The sequence below is a fragment of the Macaca thibetana genome, chromosome 1 (assembly GCF_024542745.1).
Source record: "Macaca thibetana thibetana isolate TM-01 chromosome 1, ASM2454274v1, whole genome shotgun sequence".
Taxonomy (NCBI): Eukaryota; Metazoa; Chordata; class Mammalia; order Primates; family Cercopithecidae; genus Macaca; species Macaca thibetana.
Genome location: NC_065578.1, coordinates 139,445,757 through 139,460,734, shown reverse-complemented (window position 1 = coordinate 139,460,734; position 14,978 = coordinate 139,445,757). Strand labels below are relative to the sequence as shown.

The 14,978-nt window shown below is 47.0% G+C and overlaps 2 protein-coding genes across 2 annotated transcripts in view; one reads left to right on the top strand and one right to left on the bottom strand.

Annotated features, from left to right (window-relative positions):
- CNIH4 (cornichon family AMPA receptor auxiliary protein 4) overlaps positions 1 to 14,978 on the top strand; it is a 728,363-nt gene that overhangs the window by 109,199 nt on the left and 604,186 nt on the right. The gene's annotated exons all lie outside the window — the stretch shown is intronic.
- The window catches only part of CAPN8 (calpain 8), a 74,497-nt gene that overhangs the window by 10,999 nt on the left and 48,520 nt on the right, over positions 1 to 14,978 (bottom strand). Inside the window, exons 11-14 of the mRNA XM_050760711.1 lie at positions 11,501 to 11,512; positions 8,412 to 8,623; positions 6,592 to 6,628; positions 1,518 to 1,586 (exon numbers count right to left, since the gene is read on the bottom strand). Of these exons, the coding sequence (XP_050616668.1) occupies positions 1,518 to 1,586; positions 6,592 to 6,628; positions 8,412 to 8,623; positions 11,501 to 11,512 (330 nt within the window). The remainder of the gene's footprint in view (positions 1 to 1,517; positions 1,587 to 6,591; positions 6,629 to 8,411; positions 8,624 to 11,500; positions 11,513 to 14,978) is intronic.

Here is a 14,978-nt window from a genome sequence, read left to right as displayed (position 1 = left end):
TGGCTCACATCTGTAATCCCAGCACTTTGGGAGGCCAGGGTGGGTGTATCACCTGAGCTCAGGAGTTCGAGACCAGCCTGGCCAACATGGCAAAACGCTGTCTCTACTAAAAATGCAAAAAGTATCCAGGCGTGGTGGCTGGCATTAGCTACTTGGAAGGCTGAGGCAGGAGAATCACTTGAACCCGGGAGGCAGAGGTTGCAGTGAGCTGAGATCACACCACTGCACTCCAGCCTGGGTCACAGAGCAAGAGTCCGTCTCAAAAAAAAAGACCTGAGGCCCCTTTAAAAAGCCTCTGGGGTTAGAAGACCACCCCCGTTAGCCTGCCAGGAAAGAAATGGGATGTCGAGAGTCTACATTTGGACCTTGACCCCATTTCTCATGAGGCCTTGTTCTTCAGCCAGCTCCTTAACCTCTCTGTGCAGGTCACTTTAAAAGCAGAGCAAGGAGAGTGACCAATACTGCCCCATGCAGCCAGAGAGAAAAGTAAGATAAGGTGCATGAAGAACTAGGCAAATATGAGCTTTTCCTTTCATCATTCTTGATGTTCTTAATAAAATATGACCCCTTGGCAACTAAGGAAACAAGGTTTTGTTAGCAAAAATACTGGCCTATAAATCCATCTAAAACATAAATTGGCTTATCTTTGCAAGGGTTTTATTCAATGGCTATGCAAAGAAACTGTTCCCAGGTTTTATTTCCTGCGAGGGATTCTGATGTCTTTTCTTCTATTTTATCCTTAAGTCAAGAAAGTCACCCTGAGCTTCCCTGGGGGGGGCGGTGGAGACCATTGTTTTTTTCTCTTCAGGGTCCTTTTCACACTTATTATCCTCCAAAGAGCAACACATTCGCTGTATTTATGGGGCCGGTTTTGACATTTCAAGTCCTGGCTATGCTTTGACTTATGGCCCCCACCGGGCTGCTACCAAAGTGAATGCAAGGCAGTGCGGGGGAGAAGGATTGGGGGTTCTTTTTTCTCTGCTCCAAGTGCCCAAGTTACATTCATGTCAGGCAAAGCTTGGATTCCTCAGGCTGCTGGTCTCCCAGAGGGCAGGTAGGGCTGCAAGACAGTGACAGGGAACAGGGCTAGTCCTGCACACTAATCCCAAGCCAGGTTAGCTGAGCTGGCTTCCACTTCGACTGGGCAATCCCCACTCTGAAGCGTATCGATTTGGAGAGGTTTTGCCGTCTCAGCTTTTTATTCAGAGGCCCCAGTCTGACAGGGCCAATTTGCAAACAGAAAGCATTTGGCAGGACCTGGAGATCTGGCTTTTCTATTTTCTTAAGAATCAGTCAATGCAGCAAGAAAAGTGGCCTCAGTACCAATTCCCAAGCAATGTAGGAAAGGTCCTCGATCTTAAGACAGGATGGTGATAGACACAGAAGCTGGGGACCCCTGAGATCTGAGTCTCACCCTTTTTACTCCTAGAGATCTCCGGGAGTAAAGATTGAAGTGACCCGAACATTCCTGAATATTCTCCTGCCCACCTGGGAAGCCGTGTTTGCCCTCCACTCACCTTCTCTGCCAGCTTCTCAAACAGGCTCTTGAACTGGCTGTCTTCCTGATCCACCTCACTGGGATGTGGCTAAAAAGAAGGACATTTGCAAAGTTAAAATGGGAATCGTCAAGGAGAATGAAAGACAAAGATTTAAAATTCATTCCTTCATCCATTAGTATCTATGATGTACCTACTGTGTGCCAGGCTTTGGGCTAAGTGGGGGCACATGGTGGTAAACCAAGAGACAGCCAAGGTTCCGGCCCCCGGGAGCTTACATTCCAGCAGGGATGAGCAGGGAGGCAGCGCTGGGGCCTAGCAGTTTTCTCTCTAAGTGACTTGGGGAAGTGAGCCCCACCAACCCAGAATTTCTGAATTCCGGTTACCACCTGAACTACTTTCAGAAAATGACACCGACACCAGAAAATCTTGGTGTGAATCTGTGGACTCCTAAGGGAATCACTGATAATTTTCCAAGGAGTCTGAACTCCAGAAATTGCGTGAAAACTTGGGGTCATATTTAAACGCATTTTTGGCTGGGCACGGTGGCTCACGCCTGAAATCCTAATGCTTTGGGAGGCTGAGGCAGGCAGGTCACGTGAGCCCAGGAGTTTGAGACTAGCCTGGGCAACACGGTGAAACCCCATTTCTACAAAAAATTCAAAAATTAGCTGGGTGTAGTGGCGCACACTTGTAGTCCCACCTACTTGGGGGTCTGAGGTAGGAGGGTCGCTTGAGCTCAGGAGGCTGAGGCCACAGTGAGCCAAGACTGTACCACTACACTCCAGCCTGGGTGACAGAGTGAGACCTTGTCTCAGAAAAAAAAATTTTTCTTAGCTTTCATCAGATTCACAAAGAGCAACATGATTTCAAAAGTAGTTGAGAACATGGCCTAGTAGAAAGAGCAGAACTAGAACCCAGGAGTTTTAATAGCAGATTGGCCCCTTACTGGACACTATCTCAGGGCTCTGAACATCCATGGCCTCTACTCTAATATTGACTTAACCTGACCATTTTCATGGGGCCATTTTGGGAATCAAATGAGAGCTAATGTGAGTCAAAGTCCTTTGGAAATTACAAAGCAATATCTAAATGCTTCTGTCCAGAGACTTTCTGATGTGACAATGGGCTCTGCCCAAAATAGAACAATGCCCAGCTGTCACCACAAGACAGAATGGAAAAGTGACAGCTTCCCAGATGACATGAAATTTCTAGAAAGCCGGGTCAATTTCTTCCAAAACTATCACTAAGATGAGTACAAAAGGCCCAATATAGCTTGATGATGCTGTACTCATAAGGATAACCACTGTAGTGATAATACTTGTCTTTGTTGAGTACTTACTACCTGTCAGGTACTTTGCATGGATTATTTCATTTAATATTCATGACTGTCCTGTGAGGTTCGTCTCATTACGGTCCACACTTCACCAATGGATAAACTGGAATTTTAAATGTTACTTCATTTTAAATGTTATGTAACAGGCCAAGATCACACAGCTAGCAAACAGTGAAGCCAGGATTAAACTCCAGCCTATGCGTTTCTCCACCACCCTCTGGAATGATCATCACAGAAGATGCTCTCTGCATCTGACTACTCTCAGCCTCTCTGCGGCTGTTTCCTCACGTGTAGAATGAGGATATTAACGTCTACCATACTGTTTTACATAGAAGATGTGCTAATCCAAAAATACATCTAGATTTTTAGAAGAAAACATGATAAACACATCGTATCTCATCACACATCTATGATTTTAAAGTGGTTTTGTAGGGGATAAAACAACATTATATCATTCATGTAATACAGTATACCAAAATCTTGTGAGATGTCCATAAATTCTGGACATGGAGTAATATTCTATTATTCTGGGGGAAAAGCATAAAGTTGCATATAAAAAACCAACAACAAAACAGTATACGGATATGGACACACACAGGCGCAGAGCAGGCACCCCGTCACTATTGGCTATCATTGGACACGAGGGAATTTTTGGACACTGGGAATGAGGGAAACGTGTGTACATGGTTGCAACTGTGGTTCTTCACAATTTGTTCATTCAAAAAAAGATTTACTGAACACCTGGCACATGTTGGGAACTGTTCAGAACCTGCATCTGAATGCAATGGTGAACAAGGCATAGTTTTGTTCTCAAGGAACTTATTATAGTGGAATTTTCTATTTCCCTGATACGATCTATATGAAAATGCTTTGCAAATGGTATGGAAGCATGGCAAAAGCAAGGAATTATTTTCTTGTTATTCATTATATCACATGTTGGGAATATCTTTACAACCCTGCTCAAAGTGAACATGGCCAAATTCCAAGAGTCTGTTTGTTCACCGTGTAATTTTTCCTTCCCTCATTCAAAGCAGGTGATTCTGCTCTTCAAATGTCCAACTGTTCGTGACTTGAAGATTTCTGCAGGGAGTAAAACAGAAGTTCCTGAAGGCAATAGCCCTTCCTGTCTCCTGTTAAGTCCTGAGTCCCCTGAGGACATTATCTGTGTATTCTGGAGTGTGTGTGTGTGTGTGTGTGTGTGTGTGTGTGTGTGTGTGAGAGAGAGAGAGAGAGAGAGTGTCACAGCACAGTGGTGCCCTAAAGAGAAAAAGCAGAGTTTCCCTGAGACCAAGAAGATGTTGAAGTTTGCAGGATCTTGAGGATATGGGAACCCTTGAATGGCTCCATAACCATGTCCTGGTACCTCAGCAGGGGAGGCTGGACCATTGGCCTGAGGACTCCCAGTTCACCAAAGATTCTAGGCCCCATGCTGAGCACAGAAGCCCAAGAGCTGTCAGTCATAAAGGAACCTGTGAGCTGACCACAGGCTTAACCAGTATGGACCCAGGACCAGAAGAGACTTCCTGTTGCTTGGGGGCTTTAGAAAACCCCAATACCATAGGAGGTGGAGATGGGAAGTCCCAGTAATGACTAAGATTGAACTCCTGCCAACCTGGTGCAAGGGGGGCTTAGAATCAGTTAAAGTTGATTTAGCAGAACCCTGCCCTTCCCACACAAAATAGGAGGGAGAATAATTCTTAGCACCTGAATTCAAGCTCAGCTCCATACTCTACACTGGCAAACGGCAGCCTTTCTAATATGCCTGGGACCCATAGAAAGAGATACCACTGTGAGCGATAAGTCCTCCTGGGAGCAGTGAGAAGGCTGAGCTGGCATCAGCAACTGAGGCGAGGGGTAGGAGGGAAAATTCTGCCCAGCTCAGATCACCAAGAGTCACAAGCACAGAAAAGGCCTCTGGTGCCAGGTATTGCCACCGACTCGAGGCAGGGGCCGCTTTTGACCACTGGCTGAACTACAGTGTGCAGGGAAGCAGTCACACCAGTTCAGAAACTCACTGGAATCACTCCCCATCAGAGAAATGCAAATCAAAACCACAATGAGATACCATCTCACACCAGTTAGAATGGCGATCATTAAAAAATCAGGAAACAACAGGTGCTGGAGAGGATGTGGAGAAATGGGAACACTTTTACACTGTTGGTGGGACTGTAAACTAGTTCAACCATTGTGGAAAACAGTGTGGCGATTCCTCAAGGATCTAGAACTAGAAATACCATTTGACCCAGCCATCCCATTACTGGGGATATACCCAAAGGATTATAACATCCTTTGCACATGCACACGTATGTTTATTGCGGCACTATTCACAATAGCAAAGACTTTGGAATCAACCCAAATGTCCATCAGTGACAGATTGGATTAAGAAAATGTGGTATATATACACCATGGAATACTATGCAGCCATAAAAAAGGATGAGTTCGTGTCCTTTGTAGGGACATGGATGCAGCTGGAAACCATCATTCTCAGCAAACTATTGCAAGAACAGAAAACCAAATACCGCATGTTCTCACTCATAGGTGGGAATTGAACAATGAGATCATTTGGACACAGGAAGGGGAACATTACATACCGGGGCCTATTGTGGGGAGGGAGGTGGAGGGAGGGATAGCATTAGGAGATATACCTAATGTAAATGACGAGTTAATGGGTGCAGCACACCAACACGGCACATGTATACATATGTAACAAAACTGCACATTGTGCACATGTACCCTAGAACTTAAAGTATAATAATAAAAAAAAAAACCTTCAAAAAAAAAAAAGGAAAAAACAGACATGGGACATGCATTTTCTATCTGATAAACTCACAGTAAAAACCCCCAGGGCAAGATGGATCCTTATTTGGCACCATCTCATGCATCGGCAGAAACAGGAGCCTGTAAATTTGACACATGTCAAATCACAGAATATATCTGCCCTCACCCCCATTCAGCCGAAGATGCCAAGCCCAGCAGCTGGGAGCACTCCGTGTGGCATCTGCAGCCAGAGACACGTCAGTGTTGGACGGAGGGGTGCAAGCTGGGCCTGTGCCCCCATGTAGGTGGTCCTGCCCCACCCCAGGCCCACTGGCCACAGACACAGCATGGCTCTCAGGGAGCAGCAGCACCCAACATACCCATCACCCGGCACACCACCATCTGAGGGCAAGGACAGTACATTGAGACACAGTGAGGGATAAAGGGAGTCAGGTGGTGAACCCACACCGCAAACCCTACATATTTCTTCCTCCAAAGTCGGCTCAGAACTATCTCCTCCATGGGGCTTTCCCAGACTAGGCACTCCCCCAGCACCCCTCAGACTACACGTCCTTAAGTTTAGATGGGTTTTCTGGTGTGTTCTTTTCTTCATCTTTTGTGTATATTTTCATCATTTGTCCTCCAAAAGACTGGAGGTCAATCCAAGAGCAGGACACTGGATCTGTTCTCCCGCGGATTTCTCTATCCTTCACAGCACAGCTTAGGCACAGTGGGTGCTCTATCTGTGGGTCCTGCTTATCAAACGTGGAAGACGACGCTAAGACCTCCCCCAGGGGATAGGGATATATTACAAAGCCTGGGTTCCAGGGTTACTTCTGTCTCATCTTCATCAGGAAGAGACAGGGACTAGAAAATGTTGTGGCCCTAACTAATAAGAAGTTACCATCCTTAATACATAAAGAATTCTGAGAAATCAATAAGAAACCTGGAATGACTGCTATGCAACAGTGTCAGAGTTTGGCATACAAAAAGATTGCATACCTCATGTGGGTTTCCAGCTACCACATCCCCAATTTCTCTGAAATACAAGGAAAGAAATAAACCTAACATGAGTACAGAAAGTACAGCTAATGGCTGGCTTCTTCGAGGAAGATTTTGGCCCTTCTGAGAGATTGGCCTCACACCCCAGACTTCATTTCCTACTAAAAACTGCATAAACAGAATCTTTAGCCAGGATTCGTCTCCCTCACCTCCTCAACCTCCACCCCACCCAGAGTTTTTCATCAGAGACAAGAGCTTCCCAGTGCAATTGGCCCTTCAAGGATTCCAGAGTGTTCACCCTGATGGGTCACTCCCAGGGACAAGAATGGTAACTGGGGTAAGGTAGGGAGAGAATTCCCCAGAAGGATGATCCATGTTGACATGTCCTCTGGGGACTGAGCCAGCAAGCTCACAGTCGTTGCAGGGGTGCATAGATGTTGTGTGTGCTGTGGGGTGTGTGTGTGTGTGTATCGTATGTATGTGGTGTGTGTGAATGATATGTATATAGTGTGTATGTGGTATGAGGGTGTGCTGTGTGATTGTGTGGCGTGTACACTGTATGTACATGGTGTGTGTGAGTGGTGTACAGTGTGTGTACTGTATGATGTGTGATGTGTGCAGTGTCTACGTATGGTGTGTGGTGTGTTTGGTGTGTGTGATATGTAATGTGTGGTGTGCATGTGCTTATAGTATGTTTGCTGTGTGTGTGGTATACATGTTGTGTGTGTGATGTATATGTGTGGTGTGTATGTGTAGTGTGTATAGTTTGTGTAGTATGTGATGTGTGTGATATGTAATACATAATGTTCATGTGTGTGTGGTGTGTGGTGTATGTGTGTGCATGGTGTGTCATGGTGTGTGTAAATGGCATGTGTATAGTTATGTATGGGGAATGTATGTGGTATATAGTGTGCAGTGTATGACTGGTGTTAGTGTGTGTATGTGTGTGTACATGGTGTATGTGTATCATGGTATGTTGTATGTACATGGTGTGTACATGTGGTGTATACCTGGTGTGTGTGTGTTGTGTATGTGTGGTGTGTGTGTGGTATGTATGTGTGGTGTGTGTGCATATGTGTGGTGTATATGTTACGTGTGAGTGGAGTATGAGTGTGGTATGTGGTATGTATATGTGTGTAGGTGGTACATGTCATGTGTATATGTGTGTGGTGTATACATGGTGTGTGTGAGTGGAGCATGTGTGTGGTGTATGTGTGTGAGTGGAGAATGTGCACGTTGTGTATGTGTTTGTGGTGTGTATATGTGGCATGTGGTGTGTATGTATGTAGTGCATGTGTGTGGTGTGTACATACATGGTGTGTGTGAGTGGAGTGTGTGTGTTGTGTATGTATGTGGTGTGTAGTGTGTGTGTGATGTATGTGTGTGGTATGTGGTGCATGTTTGTGTGGCGTGTATGTGTGTGGTGTGTATGTGTGTGGTACATGGTGTGTATGTGTGTGGCATGTGGTGTGTATGTGTGTATGTGTGGTGTGTATATGGGGGGTGTATGTGAGGGGAGGAGGGGGTTCTCCGGTCCAGGTCCCGCTCTCAGGGCCTCACATGCTCCTTCTGCAGGGGTGGAAGCCCCAGTCCAGGCCGCTGCTGGTCTCCTGGTTCCCTTTCTCTCCTTGACCTATAGAGCAAGGTGGAGGGGTAGGAGTGGGACACCCAGCGAAGGGTCCTTTGGCCTTGTAGTTTCTTAGAGCTTTTTTCTGGGAATATGTACTGGAAACTGGGGTGGGTCCTGCACCTGCATGGGGCCACTTCTCTTTGTGGGCCCACAGACAACTGTTCCCCACCACGGAGGGAAGGAGACGCACAGGGCCTGGGCCTTCTTCTCCGAGAACACTCTCAAGCAGAACTCGCCGTCTTTGAAGGGCTCAAACGTGGATGGCACCACCAGGTACTCCCCAGGGGGCAGCAGGGCCCGGCCAGAGACCTCCCGCAGGTTGACATAGGTGCTGGTGCGCGCCAAGGGCTGGTAGTCCAGGAAGAAATCCCGGCCCACATGTGCATCCGTGTGGCTCTCCAGCTGCACAAAACAACAGGCAGAGTCAATTTATTGCTAAATCCTGGAAGATGAGAGCCCAAGAGTTCAGCTTTATCGTGCTGATTTAGGAATTATTGATTTTTACCATTGCACTAAGAATCAGGAGGCCACGGATTCTGTTGTGAACTCACTGTATGTCAATCATCAAGTGTATTTTGAGTGCCTTCTGGGTGCCAGGCCCTGTTTGAGGCATTGATCTTGCCTTTGTGACCTTGACCTGTGGGCCTCCCCAGTTAAACGAAGGTTGAGTAGCAGGATCTCTAGTGTGCGCTCAGCTTCTGTCTGGATATTTTTCCTCTCTAATCCAATAGACTCTTTTATTCTGCAGCTGTCTCTGGGAGTGTGGCATTGACCTTCCCAGTATAGGCCCAAGGCTGGAGAAAAGAGCTTAAATCCTAGTCCTCAAGCAAAAGCTGCCACAAAAACTTGCTCACCTTTGACTATCTGGGAAAACTGCTCTGCAAAGAGACTACGATGGTCAGTCTGGGAGCCCAGGGAGGCAGCTCTAAAAGAGACAGGCAGAGGGGGCAGCCACAGCTAGGCCTAATCCGGAGTCCCCCCAGCCTCCCCAGGGCCTCGACTCTCCTCAACAGGCGATGATGCTCTCCAGGACCCACTTATTTGTTGCGGGGAGGTGGGAGGCTGTTGGTGCATGACACAGGCTAATTAGTGTCTGCAGAGTGCTTCCAAAACACAGGTGCCAACATTATTATTGCTGTAATTAAGCCTCCCCATAGCACTGCGTCTTTACGATCAATCTTCATCAAGATGCCTGTGACAGAGGCCAGGTGCTGATACGCTGCAAGGGCTATAACTTCTGTGTGACCTGGAGCTGAAATGTCCACCCCAGAGTGGACAGTGTTCACTCGTGGTCATCAGACCCTCTTTGGATTACAGATCTGCTAAGCAAAGAAGGAAGCAGGCCACCTGCCCCCACTACCCTAGCCAGGACTCCACATAGAGCCCCCAGGAAGTCCTCACTGACCCGGCCACTAGGGTGCCCACAGTGCTTGAGATTCTCCCTAAAAATGCTTACACTCTGGGCAGGAGAATGCTGGCGGTGTGGCCAGTGAGGACGTGACCAAGGCCTACACGTCATGAGTTAAAGGTCATTCTTGCCATACCTGATGGTAGCAAAGGGAGGAGACAGGGCACTGGCAGGAGAAAACACTCAGGAGAGTTGAAGTAGGGAAGCTACTCTAATTTGGCTTGGGTTGGGAAGGGGGCAAACTGAATTCCAGCAAGAATCCAGGGTGGAGCAGGTTAGAGAAGTCCTATTTGGGAGGCCAGAGTGGGGATTGAAGAACACTGAGGCAAGATCTAGGTAAGACTCTGTCCTACCAGGAACCCCAAGTAAGCAGGTGCCACAAGGTCCCTGGTCCCCACATCTGCCCATGACATAGCACAGCTCAAAGTGACAGGATGGAGGTTGGGCAGGCTTAACTAAGGGTGGCTGTCAGTGTGGGGTCAGGATCAACAGCAGCACCCCAGGGTAACTTGTTAGAATGCAAATTCTCAGGCCCCACCCTAGACTGAAAGAATCAGAAACTCCAGGAGCAGGGCCCAAAAATCTATGCTTTAAAAAGCATTCTAGGGGATTCAGAAGCACATTCTAAGTTTGACAACTGTTGTCCTGAAGGCCCCCTGGCACTTGCAGAGCACAGGATCCAGGGTGACACATTGAGGGCACTGTGAGGTGCTGCTGGAGAAAGCTCCATTGTGTGCGTATGTCACCTCTCACTCATAGAAATGGGGCATTTCTGATGGGAACCACCATCACCCAGACTTAACTCAGCTTTGGTTTTAATTATTTTCTGGTACTAGTGAGGTAGGAGGTAAGACTCAACTCCTAGCAGGAGGCTGGACCAAATGGAGCACTAGCTGAAACAGGGAAGAGGTGAAAGCACCTCTCCATAAGACATAACCACCAGTGTGCCATATCAGTTTACTGTTGCCTTGGCAACATCCAGAAGTTACTGCCCCTTTCCATGGCAACAACCTGACAACCCAGATGTTAACACTCTTTTTCTAGAAATTTCTGCATAATCTGCCCCTTAATTTGCATATAATTAAAAGTTGGTATGAGTGTGGAACTGCCTGTCAGCTGCTACTCTGGGCTCACTGGCTATGAGGTAGCCCTGCTCTGCAAGGACCTCTGCTGCTGCTCTACCCTGCCACTTCAATAAAAGTTGCTGTCTAACACCACTGGCTGGTCCTTGAATTTTTTCCTGGGTGAAGCCAAGAACCCTCCCAGGCTAAGCCCCAATTTGAGGGCTCACCTGTCCTGCATCAGTAAGACGTATTTGCTCTAAACCATTCACTTGCTTGTCTGTTCCCTCCGTAATAATAACATGCACTTTGTGAGCCAAGGGCAGGCGGACCAGTAATCTGCAGCCTTGGACCAAGGCATACACTAGACTTGATGAATTGAGCCTTGTTGGCACATGCTTCATGGCTAGCCAAGCTTGAAAACCCAGAAGAACTGGGGTAAAGCAGCAGCAGGGTGGATACACCTCTACCTAATTAGTGCAACTGACTCCAGCTGGAGGAAGCCCAGATAGAACACTGGTTCTCAACCTTGGCTGCCCATTGGAATCACATTGTTCAGACCACCAGGGTATGGGGGAAAAGGTCACCACTGTTCCTTCCATGAGGGCCTGACAGATGGGACTTGCAATGGTCCTCACCCACTCTCAGAGCTACCAGCCTACTCATGTGGTTTGATTCATGACTGGATCATGTAAGAGCTGTGGAACAACCAGCTTCTATCACAGGAAACAGATGCTGCCGGCTGCCCATCCTGAAGGCAGCCAAACTATTTCTCACCAAAGGAAGGAATTTCTGTCAGCACTCACATACCTCCTTGGGAACCTGTGGGGAAGAAGAAAAGAGCAGATCACCTGAGAGCTCCAAGGTCCTCCCTCTGCTCCTTTTCCTCCCTTCCTATGTCTTGCAAACAGACTATGCAGTCCTGGGGCCACTGAGGAAGACGTTTGTGCTAAAGTGAGAAGCCAGTCAGCATTTCTGAAACTGGAACATTATTGATGAATTTCAAGGCCATCTATAAACAGGATCCTAGAAATCTGGTGGGGGCCCACCAGATTTCTAAGTTCTACTTTCATACTTTTCTAGTTGTAGAATCTACCAAGATCTCAAATTCTTCAAGAGTAATAGCCTTGGGCTTTCAATGAGAGCTAATCTCTTCTTATAGACCTACAGACCTAGAGTCCAAGATCAAGAGCTTGACCAGAGTGAGGGAATCTCACTTAACCTGAGCCATAGTTTATTCTGCCCTTGGCTGTGGTGAAATGGGTCAAGAATAGGCACGTGACCCAAGCTGAGCCCATCAGAGACTTACTTCTCTGGGATTTCTGAATCAGAACTAACAGAAGGGGCTCCTTTCTTAATGCAAGTGATATTAGGGAATGAAGAAATCTAGACTAGCACAATGTCATCAACACTAGGGAGGCGATGTCAAGAGAAATAATCCTGGTAGTATCTAAGTCCGTTGTCCCAAGCCTCCATCTCCTTCCCTTGCTTTGGTTTCATGAGCTGGTACATTCTTTTCACTACCCTAGCTCAAGTTAGGCTCTATTTTATGCAACTGGAAGTGTTGACCCCCACAAGAGAGTAGCTCTCAGATCCAGAGTAGGAGCTTCCCCATGCCTGGGGTTCCTATGCCAGGCTAGAGAAGAGGATTCAAACCCCCCAATTTGTCCCTTTCCATTCTTTGTCCCTGACACATAGGCCCTTTTGACCAGAAGACCAGTATAACCATTGTTTGTGACTTAGGTCTATGGTCAACTGCCGATAACTCTGAGAAACAACAATATTAGGGAAAATGCTAGCATGCTCACTTCTGGAGCCCCCTGTGTCATTGGCAGCAGAAGCAGAAGAGTCCAGGGTCACAGTCATTCCTCTAATTTTGAGTGTAAAACCAAAATCACCCATGCAGAGGCCTCACAAGTATCTTCCTCTTGGCTCCTGGCCTAATAGCCTTTACACACCCTTGGCAGGGGCTTTCCTAACCACGTGGGCCATCTTTTCACAAACAACTTGACCACCTCTGCTGCCATCAATATGCTCCAGATTCACCCTGCCAAGAATCACCCGACAGGAACTGAGCCAGGCAGGTGGGGCCTCTTGGTGGCACAAATCCAGAGCAACGAGGTAAGGGAGCAGGCCTTAGCCACTGCCCATGGGTGGATGGAAAGAAACAGTCATCTTTGAAATGCAGGATCCTGACTGCAAATGACAGGCTGGCCTGGCATCACTGCAGGAAGATAAAGAGGAGAGAGAGGAGCCCAGACAAGGAGGGCTCTTTAGCCTTTGGAGGCGCCTGGCTGCTTCTCAGTCAGCAGCAGGTTTTCATCCTCAATCCAAACTCCAGTTAAAGCAAGAGGAGAGAAATACAGGAATAAGAATATGGCTCCCACTCCCTGCAACCCCAGCTACTCCCTATAACCCCAGCTACTCCTGATACCCTCTTAACCTGACTTTTAAACTGTTTTCACTTACGGATGTCATGCTCTAAATCATATGCCTCTGGCCAGATGTAGAAGGACCACAGATCACATACACTGGAATATTTTTTAAGCAGCTGTAATCCGATGACTAAAAAACTGATATGCTTTATATATTATTTATAAGTGCAAATGTCATGCCACACAAAGCTATTTCAGTCCCTTTGAAAGAATGCTTTGCTGGTCTGGTTATATAAGGTAGGCCTGGCCGAGTGCGGTGGCTCACGCCTGTAATTCCAGCACTTTGGGAGGCCGAAGAGGGTGGATCACCTGAGGTTAGGAGTTTGAGACCAACCTGGCCAACAAGGGTGAAACCCCATTTCTACTAAAAATACAAAAATCAGCCAGATGTGGTGGCACGCACCTGTAATCCCAGCCACTCAAGAGGCTGAGGCAGGACAATTGCTTGAACCTGGGAGACGGAGGTTGCAGTGAGCCAAGTTCACAACACTGCACTCCAGCCTGGGCAACATAGTGAGACTCCATCTCAAAAAAAAAAAAAAAAAGGTAGACCTGATGGATGAAGAACTGAGTAGCCCACCTTGCATCCATGCCCACCTACTATCGACTCTCCAAAACCATCACTTAACTTTCAAGCTGTCAAGAAATGTCCTTCTGGCTGGAATGTTCTCCCTTGAAGTCCAGCTCATCTTTCAAGGTTCTCATCAAAATCTCCTCCATGAAGCTGAGGTGACCCCAGCCCATTGTGTCTGGTCCCCATCACAGCAGATCTGCCCTGCTCTGTTGCCAGTGGAGTATGCATCTGACTCTCCACTTCAGATTGTGAGCACCTTGAGGACAGTAACTATGTGATATTCCTCCATGTCCTCAGCTTACAGTACAGCACCCAGCACATAGTAGATGCTCATTAAAGTTTGTTGACTTGATGTGCATACACTAAGTGCCTAAACAGGTTTTTATCTCTTCAAACAGAGTCTGGCTTTGTGCTACTAACATTCTAGGTGGAGATGAAAGAGCTAAGCTGGAGTAGAGTTGGAACTTATTTATTTGCAATTCCTTTCTCCTGCCATCAATTAGCAATTATTTTCCAACTCCCATTCTTCAACATAAAATACACTCGCGTGCCCGTGCATGTGCACACATACACATATACACCCTAAACACTAAAGCCCTAAATTCCAGAATATGAGAAATAAAGGGTGGGATGCAGATAGGATCTTGACAATTGCACTATTTCCTTACTGGTTTCTTATTACAATATTTTTTATACATTAATTTATACTGAGATATTGGGCCTCCAGTCAGCTCTTGGTCTTCCTGATTAGAATTGTATTTTTCCCAAGAAATTCTTTTAACAAAATTGTTTTTAAAAACAACCACCATAAGCCCCGCTGGAATTTGCTAAAAGAAGTCTTTGCCTGTATAAAAAAGTGGATTCCAACTTGTTTCTGGCTAGACTTGTCAAGACACAAAGGTCTTACTTTAATATATCTGTGAGGCTGTTAAGTCTGTAGAGGGGTGGCTGCCAGGAAAACTGGCACGTTAGCCAGGGACTGCAGCGTGAGCCCAGAGTCAGCTGTATTCCAGAGTCCAGAGACACCAGAACTGAAAACGGGCGCGTGGTTTCCATCACCCCAGCTCATGCCCTGTGTGCTTCAAGTGTCTCAAGGCCTCCCAGGGAATAGTTGTCTTTGGCTCCCATATCCAGCCTCCTTCCCTGACTCAGTGATGCCCCTCATCCTCCTTGTGCCACCTCAAGTGCCTTATGCCCCCATGTTCTTGGCTCTTGTCCCTGGGGAAGCCTGTACTTGGAAAAGAGTCCAATGAACACCTGTACACTGAGCCCTCAATGA